This window comes from Manis pentadactyla, chromosome 9, assembly GCF_030020395.1.
Source record: "Manis pentadactyla isolate mManPen7 chromosome 9, mManPen7.hap1, whole genome shotgun sequence".
Lineage (NCBI taxonomy): Eukaryota > Metazoa > Chordata > Mammalia > Pholidota > Manidae > Manis > Manis pentadactyla.
This window is the reverse complement of record NC_080027.1, coordinates 111,038,279-111,056,951: the sequence shown is the minus strand read 5'-3', so window position 1 is coordinate 111,056,951 and position 18,673 is coordinate 111,038,279. Positions and strand designations below refer to the sequence as shown.

General features: G+C 43.1%; 1 protein-coding gene across 2 annotated transcripts in view; it reads right to left on the bottom strand.

Moving 5' to 3' along the window:
- LAMC2 (laminin subunit gamma 2) overlaps positions 1-17,596 on the bottom strand; it is a 56,908-nt gene extending 39,312 nt beyond the window's left edge. Inside the window, exons 1-2 of one of the 2 annotated variants that reach the window (XM_036912579.2) lie at positions 17,398-17,596; positions 1,216-1,404 (exon numbers count right to left, since the gene is read on the bottom strand). In XM_036912579.2, coding sequence (XP_036768474.2) covers positions 1,216-1,404; positions 17,398-17,476 — 268 coding nt within the window. In that variant the 5' untranslated portion in view covers positions 17,477-17,596. The remainder of the gene's footprint in view (positions 1-1,215; positions 1,405-17,397) is intronic. The other variant, XM_036912578.2, reaches the window with a different exon arrangement.
- Between the last annotated feature and the right edge of the window lie 1,077 nt (positions 17,597-18,673).

Genomic DNA, 18,673 nt, shown 5'->3' with positions numbered 1-18,673 from the left:
ATTCTACGCTATGATCTTTGATGCCAGCACATCTGGGGCTGGAACCCTTGCTCTGCCACATAGCTTCAGAACCTTCGACAAGTTTCTCCACTCCTGCTCTAGGCCTCTACTTCCTCCTTTGTAAAATGGAATGATAATAGCACCCACTTCGTAGGGTTATTTGTGGAGATTGAATCAGTTACTGGAGGAAAGCATCTAGAAAAGTTCCTGGCACAGAGTAAGCATGTAATGCATGTTAGCTATCCCACAGGATATAAATCATCACCGGGCTCCCCACTTCCTACCAGGACGTTCCCGCTGAGTCTGGGATATCTATTCCCCCAAAGAAGAGAAAAAAAGCCAGGCTCGTTGTTGCTGGGCAAGCAATGGAGACTAAGCAGGAAAAAGAAGAGACAGTGTGGCAAAGCCTCCATTATCATCTTTGTTTGCTACAAATCAGGCTCCTTGTCTATTTTGAGGCTTTAAACCTAGTCTTCAGGCCAGGCTTGCTAGCTCAGCCAGTTAGATTCCTAGTTACATTCTCACCGGTCATTTTGCTGGGATGACCCAACTCCAGTGACTCACAGTGAAGCTGCATGACCTAAGGGGATATTGGCTCTTTAGGGAAAAATGCCTGTTAAAATGGAATCATTCTTCTTTATGAAGTTCATGGATTTATAGGGAGAAATATTAAATCCAAAAGATTCTGGATGCTGATTCTACGCCACAAAGCTGAGCAAGTCTGACCCAAACCTCATTGTAAGAGCAACTTGTGAACTCAGGGGTGATTGCCCAATCACTTAAAACGGGGTCACCCCAAGTTTTCTATAAGCCTTCCCAGCACATGCTACCAGCAATGCATGGCTTGACCAAAATCTGCCTGTGTTTAGATTCTTTCAGCCACTGCTACACTGACATAACTTTTGGTGGATTAAGAGTCATCATATTATTCTATTAAACAATTTCTAGCAAAGAGGGGAAATGGAGGCTGTCAAGAAAGATAATAAACAAATAGGTAGTTTAAAAAAAAAAACAACTCAACATACTTAATAGAAATACTTCTCTCTCCCTGGTTCCTACAAACCAGTCTTAAGAAAAACATATTTCCTTGAAAGACCAGCGTCTAGTAGGTTCCCAGTTGTTCTGGAAGCTCAACGCCCCTCTCTTGGCCCGCCTGCCTCTCCTCCTTCCTTTCTCCCCTGCCTCCCTCCCCCTCCTCTCCCTCTGGCCAACTACCTTTGGTGTGACAGTTGCAGGGTAGGCAGCGGTCTCTCTCTCTCTGCCGGTAGAACCCCTCCTGGCACCTCTCACAGCGAGTGCCATCAGTGTTGTCCTTGCAGCCCAGGCAGCGGAATCCATTTCCTGTCTGTCTGAGAAGTTCCTGATCAAAGACGCATTGCTCGGACTTCCCACTGCAATCACAGACTGGGGATCAGGCGAGAAAGGCTCTGTTAGTAAAAAAAAAACTCAAAGCCCATTCTCCCAGGTGTTGTATTAGCATTCACATTCATTAGCATGGGGTACTACACATTAATTCCTACTACTGGAGCCAGGTAAGTGTGAAATGGGCGTGAGAACTGTGAGGGTCCTTGTCCCACCTAAAGGAAGGAGCAGCTCCACAGTGCTGGGGGCAATGCTCAGGGAGAACATAAGTTCAGGGTTGCTCGACTGTCCAATTCCTCAAGAGGAACCAAAGATTGTATTTTACATGTTCTTATGTCAAAATTCCTGGCTTGAATATCTGCAAGAAATTTATTTTTAAAACCCTGTGCAACCCCACGGAACAAGTGTAAGGACTGGAGGAGATCTGGACTGCCAGCGTATGCACCCCGGCGCGGCTTCTGGCAGCTGATGGTTATCTGTTCAAGATACACAACGTCTGTCCTTCCCGGGATGGTCAAGGCTGAGGAGCTAATAAGACTGTCTGGAGAGGCATCTCCCACCCACATACGCACACGCTGTGCCTTGAGTGGAGTGCCCTTCCCAAAGCCAGGGGTCAAAGGGAACCACAGTCCCATGAGGAATCACCTTTCCCCAGCATCTAGGAAAGTTCACCCTGTGGGTGTTCCAAAGAGTCTCATGAAGTGACAGCCCCTTGCGGGGCCTAAACAGCCACCGAGGTGACACGTGGAAATACTTATCAGAGAACCGGGACTACCGCAGACCCTCCAAAGACGTTTCAGCTGCGGCTGAGAGGAGAAAGCTGATGGGCCTTCAAGCTGGAAGAATTGGATGCAATACCAGTTCTGCTCTTTTCTTGGGCAAATCCCTTCACTCTCTGAATGTTGGTTCTTCTCTTAATAATGTAAAAGGCACTCTCTGCCTCCCTGGATTGTTGAAAGGATCCCACTGAGAAAAGATTATCAAGTCTTCCAGAGAGGCTAGCTCACCCCTCACTCACACGAGCTAGGCATTGACTCGGATGGGAAAAACGCAGCTCAGAGAGGTTAAATACCTGACCCAGGGGAGAGCTGGGCTTTGAACCTCTGATGCCAAAGCCCACCATCCTTCCTCCAGGCACGCTGCCTCCACTGTCCACATGGCCTCAGTGAGAGCCTGTGTCTAGAAGAGCCTAGGGCCATGATTTACCCAGAGTATTGATTTTTTTTAAAGTCAAAAAACATGTCAACACTTACTGTGCTGAGCAGCTGCTCTGTCCAGGGTGCGTCAGGCTCTGAAGGCACAGAGGTGACTGAGTAAGTCTGATGAGCTTCCTTACAGCCGTTCCTAAAAGTCACTTCTTGCTATTTTGATACCGTCTGATCAAGGGAGAGTCAGCTAACCCTATTCAGAGCCCACTCTATTTCCAGGACTTCTCATACTTCAGCTCAGTTAATTCTCACAATAATACTTGAACATGGCTTTATCATCCCCACTGAATGGATGAAGAAACTAATGCTTAGAGGTAGTAGATTTCTTCCTTAAAATCATACAAATAAATGGCAAAGATGTGATTTGCTCTACAGCCTGTCCAATCACAAAGCCCTTTTCCTTTAACCCCTGCTCTCAAGTCTCATCTACCACTGCATGTAGGCCTTTTTTCTATAAATCCCTCATAGAGGGTTGTTCAGCCCCTTCTCAAATCCTTCTTAATCTAGTACAATGTCCTGTCCCTCCTTAGACAGCGCTGGTTGTTACAAATTACTTTGCATGGGGTTTTCAATCTGCCTCCCTTCTTGTAATTTCTACCCTCTGTTCTTGTTCTTCCCTATCAAATGACACACATACGCACACACCGCTACTCTCTTCCTCGCTTGTTCATTTATCAGATATTCATTCCAGACATCGTTTCATGAGGCATGCATCAGCCAAGCCCTGGACTGCCTGCACATAGCTGCAGCATCTTCCTCCTCAGTCTTCCCTCGGGTCCCACTGAAGACCTGTTGACTCCAGGTCTTTCAACCATTTCCCATACCATGATTTCTAGATTCTTCTTGACTACCCTCCTAAGAACAAAGTCTAATTTTCAGTATCTTTCTTTAAATGACCAGTATTTATTACGGCACTTCAAGTGTGGTTTGAACAGCTCAGTTCACAACAGGACTAGATATAATTCCATGGATGCAGCCTAACATTTCATTAAACTTACAACATATTAAGTGTGCACTCAATTCAAACCTTCAGGGCTTTTTCACAGAACTGGTGCCAAGCTAAATCTTTCCCAACAAGTGCTTGTGTAACTGATTTTTTGGCTCCCAAGCAGCTGTGCCACACAGCTGTCACGTGCTGTGAAATTTCTACCAGCACGTCATGAGGCACGTACAAGAGCTAGCCATCGATCTCGTGAGGTCGCCCGGCTGGATCACACGGTAAGCCCATGCCTTTTCCGCTCTGGATGCCTTTCGAGAGCAATGTCAAACCAATTACAAAATTTTCATTGTGCCTTCCATATTCAGAATGAACTCTTTGCTGATGATGGTTAACTTCTAAAGGATAGCTCGTGATATATTTATTTAGAGCAATCTTAAAAATAGACAACCCTGTTATCATCTTTCTTGTAGACCTCCTCTCTTTCTGTCCTTTCTCCTGTAAACTCTACTCTGAGAGAACTGTGTTCTCCTTTAAATTCACAGCCTGTCCTCGAGATGCATTGCACTTCTGCAAGGGAGGTCTTCAGCCAGCGTCTCTACTATGGAATTTGCCCAACAGGTTACAGACCTATTGCCAAACTACCCTCTTCTCTCTCAAATGAGTTTCCATTAAAGCCCAGGGCTAGGCTGACTGGGGGAAGGGGTGGGGGGGCCTCCTGTGTCTGCCTTACGTGGGAACTCCATGAAGACACACTCCAGCCTTGCCTGCAGGACTTCGAAGTTACCAAGCTGCACTGGGCTCGACACCTGAGTGCACGGCACTTAGCTCAATATCTAGTCTTCTGAACATTTGCACCCAGAGAATGAGGGGAGACAGTTTTGCTCCTTTTGCATAGAATTACCCTTTTTGTCATTGATGCATTTGAAATGTGGCCTTTCTCAAATCATCTTCCAAGTTTAGCTTAAATTCCCTAAAACCAATTTTTACTCATTCTCACTAGTGGAAAAACAGTCTTTATCGTCAAATTCCAGAATATTCCTGCAACCAGGCTTATTAAATGGGCCTCGTACAGCTTGTGCCTGGTCTTTTATATTCTGTGGCCAATTTCTGTCCAGCCACTACCATGGACACACTGGCCACCAAAAGGCACTGCCAGACTAGGAATAAGGCAATAGGGAGCAGTGGGGACTCTACCAAATGGGCTAAAGGGAGAAACAGCCCTTCACCCCTCCCCAGCCAACTGTAGCCATGTGAGAATGATGGAGGCCTACTAGAGTCAGCATTTCCACTTACATTTTTAAAGCAGACAGAAATCTGGCTTTGTATATAAAATCAGATTTTTTAAATGTTGGCAATTATCTAAACATTTTTTAAATTAAAAAAAATTATTTTTGAAATAAAGCTGTGTCTCGGGCAAATCTTTGCACTTGACTCTGCTCTTCTAACAGAAAGAAAACGTATCTCATGCTTTAGAAAAAGGAAAAATGAATCCATAATCTATGGCACAGTACTTGGCCCATCATGGGTACTTAATGTTTTTTAATGAACAGATACTGAATCTTCTCTTGAACTTCAGGAAACCTCTAGATGTATTTCTACCATTTAAAGGACTTCATGGGGCCCTACATGTCTGGACATGACCTAAAAATACAAATACCAAGATACAGCAGTCACTCTCTTTCCTCTTCCTTGAGGGGTTCCTTTTTCCTACAAAAGCCCCATCCAGAAAACAGCGTTTCTTGGTAACTTGCAGTACAATGATTTATTTAGATGCACAGACCTAAATACAAGCCTATAACACATTTTAAAGCAAGAGGAAATACTAAAAAAAAATTTGTTGTGCTTTCTTTCATATATATTTAGCCTTTTTCAAGTTTTCATCTAGAATTTTGTCCATTTTTATTTTGTAATCTCTTTCCTATTCTTCCAAATTTGGGACCAGCTGCAAATTTCATAAATATGCTGTCTAGTAAGCAAGTGACGGAACTGTAAAAATGGGGGTCTTGGACACTTCCCAGGTCAACTGGGAACCATTTATCAAAGTGCATTCATTCATCTTGTCATTCAACAAATCTATATTGGGCATGTACTATGTGCCAGGCCCTGTTCTAGGCACTGGGGATACAGTGATAAACAAAACCAACAGATATCCCAACCCTCATGAGGTTTTCATGTGAGTTGGAGGAAAAGAAAATAAACAAGATAAGCAATAGAGAGAGAATATTGGGATAGTGATTTCATTATGGAGAAATACGTAAAGCAGTGATGGGAAATAGGAAGTTAGGAGGCAGGTAAATTGGGGAGGAAGGGAAGGTGGAAAAGTGCCATATGCTGGTTTACTATTTTATTTCGATTTTGATTCTGTTTTGTTCATGAGTTTTGTCCATTTATTGATCGGGTATGATGTTTCTCTTTAAATTATCATGAATTATTATATAACAACTGTATCAAACTTTTCACCTGTTACTCTGGGATAGATTTTCTTATACCCTTCCTGATCGATCCCCTCTCTCTTCAAAATACCTCAGTGCTAGATTGCTTTCCTGATTCTTACTCCTTTTTCACCGTCCTTCTTCTGTCCTTAGTCAGTGAGATGTCCATTTATTTCATTCATTGAATAAATTCCACTTCACACCTAAAGGGTGTGGTACCAGTGCTTGGACAACGGGACCTCATGAGCCAGCAAGATTTCAAAAGAGGCAGCTGCCAGGGTCTTATTTTGTTGAACAAGATAATAGGTATATATGCATTTAATATATATTGGGCTTTGCCAAGCACCCTCACATTATCCAGGTTTTCCTCATTTCACCATGCACAGGCGTGGTCTGGGACCCAGAATTAAGATTTCATTGCGACAAAAAATACAGAAAAAAATCAGACTTGGACCCTGAACAGGCTTACAGGGACTGGGAGTGAACACAGACAGGGTTTTCCTCCCTGTTTCACTGGACTCTGTATCAGCGGTCCCAGGTCCCATCCATTACTCTTATTTGACTATTATTTGTACTGGACTCTTTCCAAACTAGGGACATCTCTGCAAGATTTTGTCCTATCCTCTCTCTGCTTGTCCCCTCACTCCCACTCCCCGGAATCCTTGTCTCTGCCAGCTGGGGTTCTCTCCCCACCTACACGGATGAGATTCAAGTGGATTCTCTCATAAACACATCTGAAACCGAGTCATTTTACATGGTTTTTCCCATATTTGCTTCACTCTGGTCAAATGGGTGGTAATTCTGCCTGACTGTGCTGTACACTACCTCTTTGGCTCATAAGTATTAATTATAAAAATAACTATTATAGCACACTGTTGCTGGTCCTCAAAGCGTTTCTTAGAAAAAAGCCTGTCTAGTAGCCAGACAGGCCTATCTGCCCACTGCCACCCACACTCCCCGGATCCAAGGGGCTGGAAATCCTGCGAACAAAGGAGTGAGGTGCGAGGACCCCTCAGGCTCAAGGCACAGCACGCCCACCTCCAGCGCACAGCTGAGACAGGTCAGGACAGGAAGCACAGGGCAAAGGCTGTTTCCAAGCTGCATCCTTAGGAGAACGGAAGGAAACCGAAACTATTTCCTAGGGCTGTACTCGCAGCAAGGCCATGGAATAATCAGCCTCAATGGCTGCAGTTCATCAAGACCTCGTTTTAAATTTCCCATAGGAAACGCACGCAATTACGAGAAATTTTAACAATCTGGCATTAACATGCACTTCTGTGTATAAGCAGATCCTCTGTCTATTGTTCTAAACTTAAAAACATGCTCCTTTTTCATACAATTCATGGAATCATTGTGCTTTTTAGTGTTTTAACAGTGACAACAAAATCACAAATCCAAACTCCTTTGCAAACCCTGCCCATCTGGCCTGCTGCTCTCTGCAACCTGTCTCCATCTTTCTCTCCCCTGCTGACCGGGCTCCTGCACACAAACCTGTGAGTGAACTCGGGGGCGCACCAAGCTCTTCCTCATGTTCAGGTTTGTTCTTTCCTTCGCCTGGGGACTGACTACCTGCTTCCACCCTCCCTAAACCCACAAGGCAACCAGAGCGTTCAATTTAAGAGCAGAAGTTAAATGAGTCAGTTAAACGGCAGACGTGTAGGGTCCCTGCTGACCCCCCATCAGCCTCTCCCTCCTCTGAAGGCCCATAGGACCTCTTCCTCACCTCGCTCTGGCATCTTTTTCTACCCTGTGGCATCACTATCTGAGCGCATGACTAACTTCCTCTATGGCATTTTTCACATTTGTATCCCCACAGTACCTACCACGGGGTTGGGACCGTGGTTGTTGGATGGATGGATAGAAAAATGAACAGAAAAGGGAAGGAAGGAAGGAGGGCAAGAAAGAAAGAGGGGGAAGGAAGGAAAGAAAACAGGGGGGAAGGAGAGGCGGTAGGACCCTAAGAAGAGCCAAACAATAACCTGAGCATCCGGAAATCTCCCAGGAGTCCAGGACTCAGTATGAAAATTCCTCAACACAGTACACAAAGTTTTCATTGTCTACACATAGGGCATTCAGTACAAAAAAGGCTAATGTTTCAACTCAAAAAATCCAGGGTGAGATGGGAACAGAAAGAATCGTGAGAGAAATGTGATACTTGGAGAAGGAGTGTGGGAGACTCTTCTTCCAGGCTGAACTCTGCGCCAGGACTGCCTGCGCATCTGGGGTCTGTGAGCTGGAGCTCAGGCTGGTCAGCCTGCCATCCCCAAGGGCGCGGGGCTGGGGCTGCGGCTGCGCAGGAAGGGCAGGGAGATGGGGCAGGCTGGAGGCCGTGAGATCAGTGTGGGGTGACCAGGCAGCCTGCACAGGTATTATACTTGGCGGGCGTGTGGGACTATCTCAGGAGCCAGGAATGTGAGCGTCATGTTGGAACCTGACGGTGTAAGCTGCTATTACGTAGAGCGTTGCCCCGGCTTCCAGTTCAGCCGCTTAGGGTGCTAATACCGAGTCAATTAGACGGCAGCACGTTTATAAGTTACCTGTAAGCTCCTGTGGGTGAGACCAGTATAAACCATTCAGAGATGACACAATTCTCTTCCTTGACTTAGAGGGAAGGTATGTGTCCTGTGTCTCCTTTCCTGCATTTTGTGCCCCTCATTTCCTCTCTGAGGCACCGAATCTTTTTCTCTCCTTCCTTTTTCAAACTCTCTTTCCTTGGATACTAGGACACCATGCTATCCGGCTTCCTTTTGGCTTCTGACCTTGCCTGCCACACCCATCCAATTATTCGAGGGCTCTTCTCCTCACCCCGACTCTACCTGCAGGTATTCCTCAATGCTCAGTCCTTAACCTCTGTGACTCCTCATTCTAGAACTCTCTCATCCAAGCCAAGGGCTTCAAGAACCATGGTAGGTGTTGGCAGACATGCCAAGATGCTTCTCTGGCCCAGATTTCATATTCAACTTTTGACCCTCATGCCCAGCCACCCAATTTACAATTCCATCTAGTTGTCCCACAGGCTCTTTACACAAACATTTTTAAAATCAAACTCCTAATTGTCATCCCTTTGAGTCAAAAGCTGGAAGCTAGCCTTATAATGCTCCGTCTTTCATACCTGCCCATATTCTATTCAATACCAATATTGGTATGACCCACTAAGAAGCTCAAGTCCACTGACGTCTACCTCCACTATAGCCTCTCTAAATCACCTACTGCTGGCAACACCTTCCTTACTGAATTCTCTGCAACCTCTCTTGCCTCTCTCCATTCAGCAGTCAGAAAACCTTTCCAAAATACAAATTTTATCAATACCTCTCTGCTTAAAAGTCACTGATGCCTCTACTTTTAAGCTAAAGACCAGAATTCCTTAACAATGCCTATGAAGACTTGGTCTACCAAGATGGTTTAATCCCATCTACTTTTCCAGTTGCATTCCATATAACACTTCCCACCAGGACATCTTCATCTCTCCTGCATTCATTTCACTTGTATTTCATTTTACGTCTTTCTTTCCTCTGCTTCTTAAAATTCTTGCTTTGTAATGGAAAAACATCATGGTGGGGAAAGGTGAGCTGGGGCCACCAACCCCAGCCCCTCTTTTCCTTTTGTTTGTTCAAAGAAGTTACACTAAGTATTAAACCCTAATTACTTTATTGGCCATCACTTCCTTCCTCCGAGTCAAAGAACCAGCCTCCTGTAAACTGACAACCCTTTTATACTCAAAGATGAATGAAATCAGTTGCAGCAAGGCCCTTCAATAGGAAGTCCAAATGTAAATAGCTAGATTGAAAATGGTGAATAAAATTAAAGTTGAGGATAGTATCCTCAAAAAAATCTGCAAGTGCTTATTTTCAGAAAAAAAGCAACTATTGAAAGTATTACTTAAATAGTTATCTATTATAATGTATTTTTTATTACTGTTACAAATACTCAAATTACACATGACTTATGAAGTCTTTAGCATGACACACCTGACATCTACCAGTTTGATATCAAAGGCATTGGAAGCTATCATCCTATTTGCAAAAATCAGTCTCCAAATCTGAGATACTCAAGATAACAAGATGAGTATTTTATTGTATTATACTTCCATGTGATGATGAAAAATGCTCCTATGTATCTTCTAATTTTAAAACCTCCTCCATGAAGTTTTTCTTTCCAAATTTTGATGTTTCTCATCTTGGGTGAAAAAAAAAATTTGTACATTTCAGAATTTAAACTGATCTTGAATTTGATGGTTTAAATGTGTGAATGTCTGCTGCTTAGTTTTATCTTTTCAAGGCATGTCACAATATGTTTTCTAATTAGAATGAGAAACTGAAATGTTACTTTCCACACTAGGAGTCTTCTAAGTGAATTCAGTTTTCTCTCCCCCATTTTTCACAGCTGCCTCTGCGGCCAACACATCCAGAAACACTGGTGCCACATCCTGCGTGATCCATTTCCTTACTGGTACCTGTAAATGCCACGTGGTGGAAGGAGGGCTGCAACATGAAGTGCTCTGAGGAGAGGAACCACAGAGGTCAGTGCTCTGATCACATGGGCCATTTTGAATGATAAAATATGAACATATCTTTCTAACTCTATATAGTGTAGTCATCACGAGTCAATGAAAGTCAGATCACCACATTTTCCTCCTAATGATTATGGCTTAAAAGGAGTCACCTATGATCACTGAGAATTCATAGCACAAAATATTACAACCTAGACTTGGAAACTCCACATGTGGACTGCAGATAACTCAGCCTGTTGGGGACTACATCAGGAGACCATGCTGGACTGTCTTCCCCTAACACCCACTGGTGCCCAGGCAGACAGTGGGGAGAGGGAAAGAAAGGCTCAGTGAACAACGAGGCTGGGGACACCAACTTTTGTCTGATGAGCAAAGGAGCTGAGGGTAAAGGAGGAGGCTGAGGACTCAGTCTAAGTTCAAAGGAAAGGGGAAAAGATTGGAACACAAGAGATACAGAGGGCCCCCCCTTCTCTTGCACCTGGCACCTGTAAAGGCTCTACTCCCAGCAGCTGGTGTCAGCTACCCCACGGAGACTCCATGAGTGTTCACGGTTAGGATTCCATATGAAGGTCGTCATCACCCACATGTGACCCCACACCCTATGACCACAGAAATAGCAATTTCTATATTTCTATGAGATCATCTATAAAGAAAAGTGTTCCAATATAGAAAGCACATTTGACTGTTATTAAAAGAGCACAGTATCCTAGAGCATTTCCTACACAGCCCAGCAAAAGGTATCATATGCTCCTTTAAGAAGCAGCTGAAATAAAGAAAATTAGAGAAACCAGGACAGCTAGAGGTGACCCCTAAAGCGATAAGGATAAAAGAAAAGAAATCATGAATGAAAAATGTGAATAAAGAAAAGTTAAAAAGGAAATCTGATTTGTACTGAAATGCTTTGGGAGTACACGTTAAGTGTGGTCTTTCGATCATTTAAATTTGTGTTTTGTTGGCTCCTTAAAAATAAAAATTACCTGATAAATCATTCTTTCTCACTAAACCCATCATGAGGAGTGAATTTTTGTACAAGATTAGCCATAAATATTTTGCTATCACTACATCCCTTCACAAAGATACACACATTTACATATGGGGTCTGCTTACGCACCATTGCAGTTCTCAGTTTTGGCAGAAGAACAATGGTAATTAATGGACATTTACAATGTTGAGAAAATATGTATGGAATGCATTTATAGAATCTTCCTTAAAGATTTCTTTCTGAAAAAAAAAAATCCATTTGAAAACAGTGAATTAAACTGTCCTGCTTCAAGTCAGAAGAGTTAGTGAAATGGTATTTTAGGAACTCAACCATTTATATACATATATCCATGAAGAGAAGTAGCAAATATTCCAGGGATTGGACCACCAGGGAGTGGGAGCAACATGTCCTGCATCTCAGTTAAACAAATGTGTTGCTGTTCCACTCTCATTTTCCACGAGAGCTCACCTGTGGCCTCACCTCTGTCCCCGCAGATCTTCAGCATGTGGTCCCTTCCTACTAGGTACACGAGGCATGAGTGGGAGCTCCGGGTTAGTGTAGGACCCAGTGCCATCTCAAAGCAAACCAGTCTATTTGAGATGAGGAGTGATCTTTAAACACTCGGAATCCCCTTTTGCTGAAAGCCAGTGGGCAGTAATTCAAAATAGCAGTGTGTGTAAAGCTTACACAGTCCATGTTCTGGCCATAAACTGACCAGATCCTGAAAGACTCTAAAACCTATACCAAGACTGTCCAACAGACAGAGAAAAAGAACCACTGGACACAAATCCGCATACATAGTTTCAAAATGTCAACAGTCCCTGAAGAACAATGCCACTGTCCCTCAGTTGTCCTGTTTGTTTGTTTTTTAACTGAGCCACTTGGTCAATTCCAAACTGCGTGAAAAGCTAACAAGAGTTGAACAAAAAAAAGAGAAGACTTGGTCAATTGAAATCTGTTCTCCTGTCAGTGCCCCACAAATGAAAGCTTGTACTTGGTTTTAACCTGTTGTTCTCTGAATTTTTGGAAGGAAAGGCCACTACGCTGACTCACACACACATACAGAGACTTCTGAATAGACAGGACACAGATGTCCCTAGGATCAACTAGGAACATAAGGAACATTCTCATAATTCAGTAAGATTCTATCATGTCTGAAGAGCAAGTTTAAATGAAAATTCTTAATAATTAGAAATAAGCCAAGAAGTATCTTATTAAAGAATATTAAACTAGCAGCTAAAATCTGGTCCTGCTACTAACTGCATAGTTCTGCTCAAGGCAATCACTTTTCAGTGAATTTCTCAATTTTCTCATCTATAAATGAGGGTTACACATGCCAGGGCCCAGCTCTGCTACAACCAGCTGTGAGAATTTGGACAGCTACTTTACCTTCCTGGTGCCATTTTCCTCATCTATAAAATGAGAGTCTTTTACAGAGAACCCCCAAAGCCCATTTTCACTTAATTTTACAAAGCTGTAAGAGAAAAAAGTGATGAAACATGAAACCTTTTTATAAGAAACGCCCCATCTAAGTGCAGCTGAAGATTTGGGTAATTTTTCTAATGTTTGAGTTAATGTGGGAAATAATTTGACCGCAATTTAATTTTTTTAGAATGTGAGGATCCATATTCATATAATGAATAAAAATAAAGTCTGGAAAACAATAGTTGGAATTCTGTCAATGATTGACAAGCCTGAAGATTTCCAGGATACGGAAGCCTTTGCCCAACTGATGCAGCAGAAGGGAAAGACGGGAGCCTTTCCACTGATCAGTGTTGGAGGAGTCATCATCCTTTTCTTCTTTCATAATTGTAACATAAAGCAGCATGTGTTTGTTGGGGAGGCCCATACACAGACATACAGTCACCCACAGACACAGAAAAGACAGCTTTTGGCCTTGGATAGGATTCAAATATTGTATCATATAGCTGGAGGTTATATCAGAACACAGGACAGTAATGATTCAGTGATCTACTAGGTCTAATTTGTGACTAACTCAGAGTATGCCAGAATCTGTGGAGCTCCTATTTCTACATAATAAATGATTCAACTCTTGTTCTTGAGAATTTCTCTAGGTTAAAAAAAAAGTCTATATGGTTGAGCCACTAAAAACTTAAGTGGGAAAGAATTGCCTCAGGATTGTCTCAACACCTTAATTTTATGCTCCTAATTTTACCATAAATACTAATCATAATTGACATTTTTTCTGGAATCACTGGATTCCTTGGATCATTCTACTTGGATCATTTTCAGACCAGTGGAGCTAAAACCAGTGGCTGCCTGCAGGTCAGGACACCCAGACTTTAAGCCTGCATAGAAATTTCCAGCTTTTACTCCAACTCAATTCTATACTCCTGTTTATGGTACATACTTGAATATAAGGTGGAGGTTTTTGTTTTCCCAATTTCTTCTCTCAGGGGAGAAAAGGTCACATGTAAGTCTTCAAAATTTCTCATATCACAGGGCACTTCCTCAATTACTTTATTTTAAAAATAAAGTATTCTGGGAGAAGACACATTAATCTGAAATGACCTCAATCAGTGTTTTGGGTACTTATCAGTAATAGCTACTGAACACAATTCACATAATTGTTCATTATCTCACAACTGTAACCACTGAAAGTTGTCATAAATAAGCCTTTCAAGGTATTTAAGCTGTGAAGGTCACAATGAGCGCTTTAGGACAATTTTTAAATCTTCTAAATGTTTTGAAAATTGTGAATTTTCTAGTGAGAGCATCAAAAGCAGGCTCAGAGTTGTCTCTCAAGCCACCTTGTCTGAAGCAAAGAAGAAACTATATTAAAGTAGTTTTAGGAATGCTACAGATGGAGCTTGAATATAAATACTTTATGAAATATGAATGAACAAGCCAATACTTCTGTTATTATTTTATAAATTATATGACTTTAAATATGTTTATGTAACTAATTTACTAAATTAAAGATACATGTGACTACTGCATCTATATTCCTAAATGTTTCCATAATCAAGTTGGCTAAATCTGTTATTAAGTGTTGGTCGAGAGACCTTCCCATTGAGAAGTGAGAGACCATCTCATGCGAGGGTTATCTGGTATTTGGGCCTGTTCTGGAGAGCAACAGATTTGCTGAATCTGTATATGATGATGTCTGGTGGTTAACAAAAGGCAAGGAGAAGAAATGGAATTTCAACCTTGAAATTCCAACATGCTTTGGTTCCTTGTCAGGAATTCCATTTGTTTCAAGTGGGTAAAATTTGGGGTTCATCTCAGTCTGAGCAGAGAACTCCTTGGGCTAATGAATGGAGCCTTTTAAAAAATTTCATCACTTAAAACTCAGAAGGCAATATACTGACCTTCAGTATTGGCAGGCCAGTGAGTTATGGAACAATGATATTGAACACATAATGAGTGCTTACCAGGCAATGGGTATAGTGCTTTACAAGTAATGATCACAACAACTTATTATCCTCATCTTAGAGCTGAGGAAACTGAATTACAGGCGAAGTGGTTTGTCTAAATCCCACAGTTGGTAAATGACCAAGCTAAGATTTGAACCCAGGCCTGCACGCTAATGCATAATGCTGTAACACTTGAATGATTTAAATAACAGAATCTACGGAAAGCACTAACCTTTCCAGGGGGACCTTTCCACTAACCACAGTATCTCTTTTTTAGTATTAGGCCATAGGAGAAACCAAATTAGCAACCTATAATAATCTTGGATTCTTAGCATCCTAAAACAATCACACCCAACAGTACCATTTTAGTTCTCATTCTTTGTACATTCTTATTTTTCTATCTGAATACCATATATTGGTTGACAAAACACTCCTCTTTATTAACTCTCCTCTGTCCTCAGTGTTCATGCCTTCTCATTCTCCTTTGTTGTTCTGTCTCCTTGTTGAATTTTCTTTACCTCTGTGTCCCAGGTAGTCTCAAAGTTGTCAAAGCTTTGCTTTCCACCTTTGGGCTCCCTATTCTATATTCTAAACTTGTCTTCTAAACTTCAAAATCATGGTTCCAGCTGTTCACTGGGACCGGTGGTCATCTCTAGTCGCATCTCAAATTCAACGGGTCCCTGCAGGAACCCCCTCCCTTCCTCTTCATCCACTGCCCAACCCTGTTGGCAAATCTGATCCTCTGTTCAGTCCTCATTTCCTTTGATGGCATTGCTGTCTAACCAGTCACACTAACCGGAAGCCTTGGACCCATCTTGGACTCCTCCTCATCTCATGATTTTCCCTTTTGTCCCTAATGCACACATTCACTGGATCACCAAATTATTTTAATGTTACCTTCTAAATGTCTCTGTAACCCATTTCTTCTTTGCCGTTTCTACCTCTGTGGTGGAAGCCTTCATCATCTCTCACTTGGATTACTGCAATGGCCATTCATTGGCCTTGCCTGCCTCAACTCCATCCTCTAAGCTGTTCAATGATGGTCTTTCTAAAAAATGAATCTGGCCATGCCCATTGCTGCCCATAAACCACCTACAAGTCTTTGCCTACAGGGCACTAACACATCTGCACAGCCTGGCACCTAAGGCTCCATACAACCAGATTCTTGGTTACATTTCTAGTCTCATTCCTGTCTCCTCTCACCCCTTCTCCAGGCCTACCTCCCCATGTGAACTATGACCCAGACCAATGGAGCCACATGCTCCAGCCTAAGAACTCCTGGATCAAGCACCAGATGTGTCTATGCCAATAGCTGCTTGTGTGGCTTTGCACAAATCCATTTCCATGTTTTCATTCTTTAAGCCAAGGGATTACAGTAGTTAATCCATAAGCAGTCCTTTTGAATTCTAATACTTGGAGACTATCCTTACTTTTCGGATGATTCTCACTAGGTTAAGGCTACTTATCCTAACTCTAAGGGAACGTAACCTGCATGGTGATTTTCTTAAATGTTTTTTAAAATGGTAGTCAGGGATGATGGGTTGGAAGTGAATTCCAAAATGATTCAAAAAAAAAAAAAAAAGGACTGCATCAATGCATTCAAACACATGCTAACATATTCATGCCATTTTAAATACAATTCAGACCAGCATCACCCAGACTGCACAGTAAAAAATAGAATGTCTGAGATAATTCCATGTGCACATGAACATTGTCTCATGTTCACACAGGTACATGTGTGAAAATGGCTCTTGGGCCTATTGAAATGATTATTGAAATGCCATCAGGTGCAGGAAGCAATATAAATATGAAAACTCAGGGTAATTATATAGCAAATTAGCATATACATATTTGGTAAAACTAAGTAACAAGGAAAACACCTGTTATGTGTTGTCATAGCTGCACATGCATACAGTGAGCAGTTGCTAGGTGTTCAGAAAGTTTTGTTTACATAAGCTGAACTTCTCACGACATGACAGCCACTGGGTGCCCTGGATATGATCGAATGATCTACGGCATGGGTGCCCAATAAATGCCTATGAAATGAATATCACGTGACAATACTACTAAAAGTAACATTATGCAAAAGTAAAGCATTGTTAAGACTCAAGGTGCATTTTCCATCCCAAAGATGAAATGGAAATCCCAGAGGGACTATTAAAGAGGCTCCTTTTCGATCTCTGTGGTGCTGTCACAAAAAACATTCCCACAACATACCATCGGCAAAAACACGCATAGAGAAAAGAATTTATATGCCAACATATTGTTGATTACTGATATTACTGATCAAACAGGGGCCCCTTTATCAAAAAAGCAGCTGAGAAGGAACATTTTTAAAGTAGGAAAATCCCAGTTTGGCACAACCTACTGGCTTCATATTTTTAAATCAGACTTTACATACAATATTAGTCTTGTTTTAAACCGCTCTGGGGAAGCCCCAGCTGCGGAAGGGGGAGGGCGCTCCAAGAGGTCCTGGGCAACCTGGGAATCCCCGGAATCCCCGGAGGTGCCCTCGGCCATCAAGTTGTGCAGAGAGGCCAGCTCACAGCCCAGGGCTGCGAAGTGCCCCCCTGGAAGCCGACTCACCTTCCCTCCTGGAGGTGGCCTGGGCTGCAGGCAGGAGGAGCGACCAGCAGAGACAGCAGCTCAGCCAGAGAGCAGGCATGGCCGGGCCGTCAGCCGCTGCAGGAGACGCTGCCCCGCGCCTCGGGCTGGTAGTTTTCACTCTGCGCTCCGCTCTGCCTTCCTTTTCCTTGATCAGGTGGTTTTATCAGCTCTTCTACCTGACTCAGCCCTGACAGGAAGAGAGCCTGCGTTTCAGGGTGTGACTCACCTGTGAATAAGGTGGACCAGCCCTCCGGAGGCAGACAAACGGCAGCACTCACCCGAACCGCCGGCTCCCCCCGCCGCCTCCAGATGGGCGCACACCTGGCCTGGGCCAAGGGTGTGCTGTAGAGGCTGCGTCCCAGGATCCTTCTGGAGGAATGTGCCAGATGCCCCAGAGCCCTCCTTCTCTCCAGGGTGGTCCAGAATTCACAGAGGGAGCTGCAGCCTGCCCCTTCCTCAGACTGGGAGGCCCCGTCCCAAGGGTGCAAACTCAGTAATAAGTCAGCAGCCCTGATCAGCTCTGGTCTAAAAGACACCAAAGAGAACAGGCCAGTCTGAGAGTCACAACGGGGTCCCCTCCACCCTCTGGCCTAGGTGCCACCTTTCTGAATGAAATACAGCAGCCCACCCCCACCCAGCCCCTCTGCTGACACTTCACTCCTTCCCTGGCCAGGCTGCGTCCCTGACAACTGGTGCAGTCTCTAACTCACAGTCGGTGCTCAAGAAATGTTCTGTTGAATGGAATAAGAAAGAGAATTCAGATTGTGTAGTCCTTTTCCATCTTGGAGCCTATTTCTCATGCCATTCTCTACGGCTCCGTTAGACAAGGTTGAGACTACCTGAGTACTTTCATCCAAGTCCATTGTGCTGGGCGAAGTGAGTGACGTCTAGAACACTGCAAGTCTTGTAGGTCTTACGTTGTCCATTTCCCCATGGAGGCTGGTAGCAATAATTGCCAGAAGTCAAAGAGAAGGCTGTGGTCCCTACTAGAGATTTTTTAATTACCAGAGATTTATATATACACACAATATATATACGTACACAATCTGTCCAAACAACCACACCTACTTTTCACATCGTCAAGGCCTGCAAAGAACCCTAGAAAAATGCTGTTCACTGACTAAATGAATGAATGTTCCCTAAATAGTTCTATAGATGATAACAACATAGGGCAACAAACAATAAGAGATAGACATGACTAGGTGTCAAGGGTGTAAAAATTTCAGTTTCTGCATGGAATCGACCCCAGTCTGGG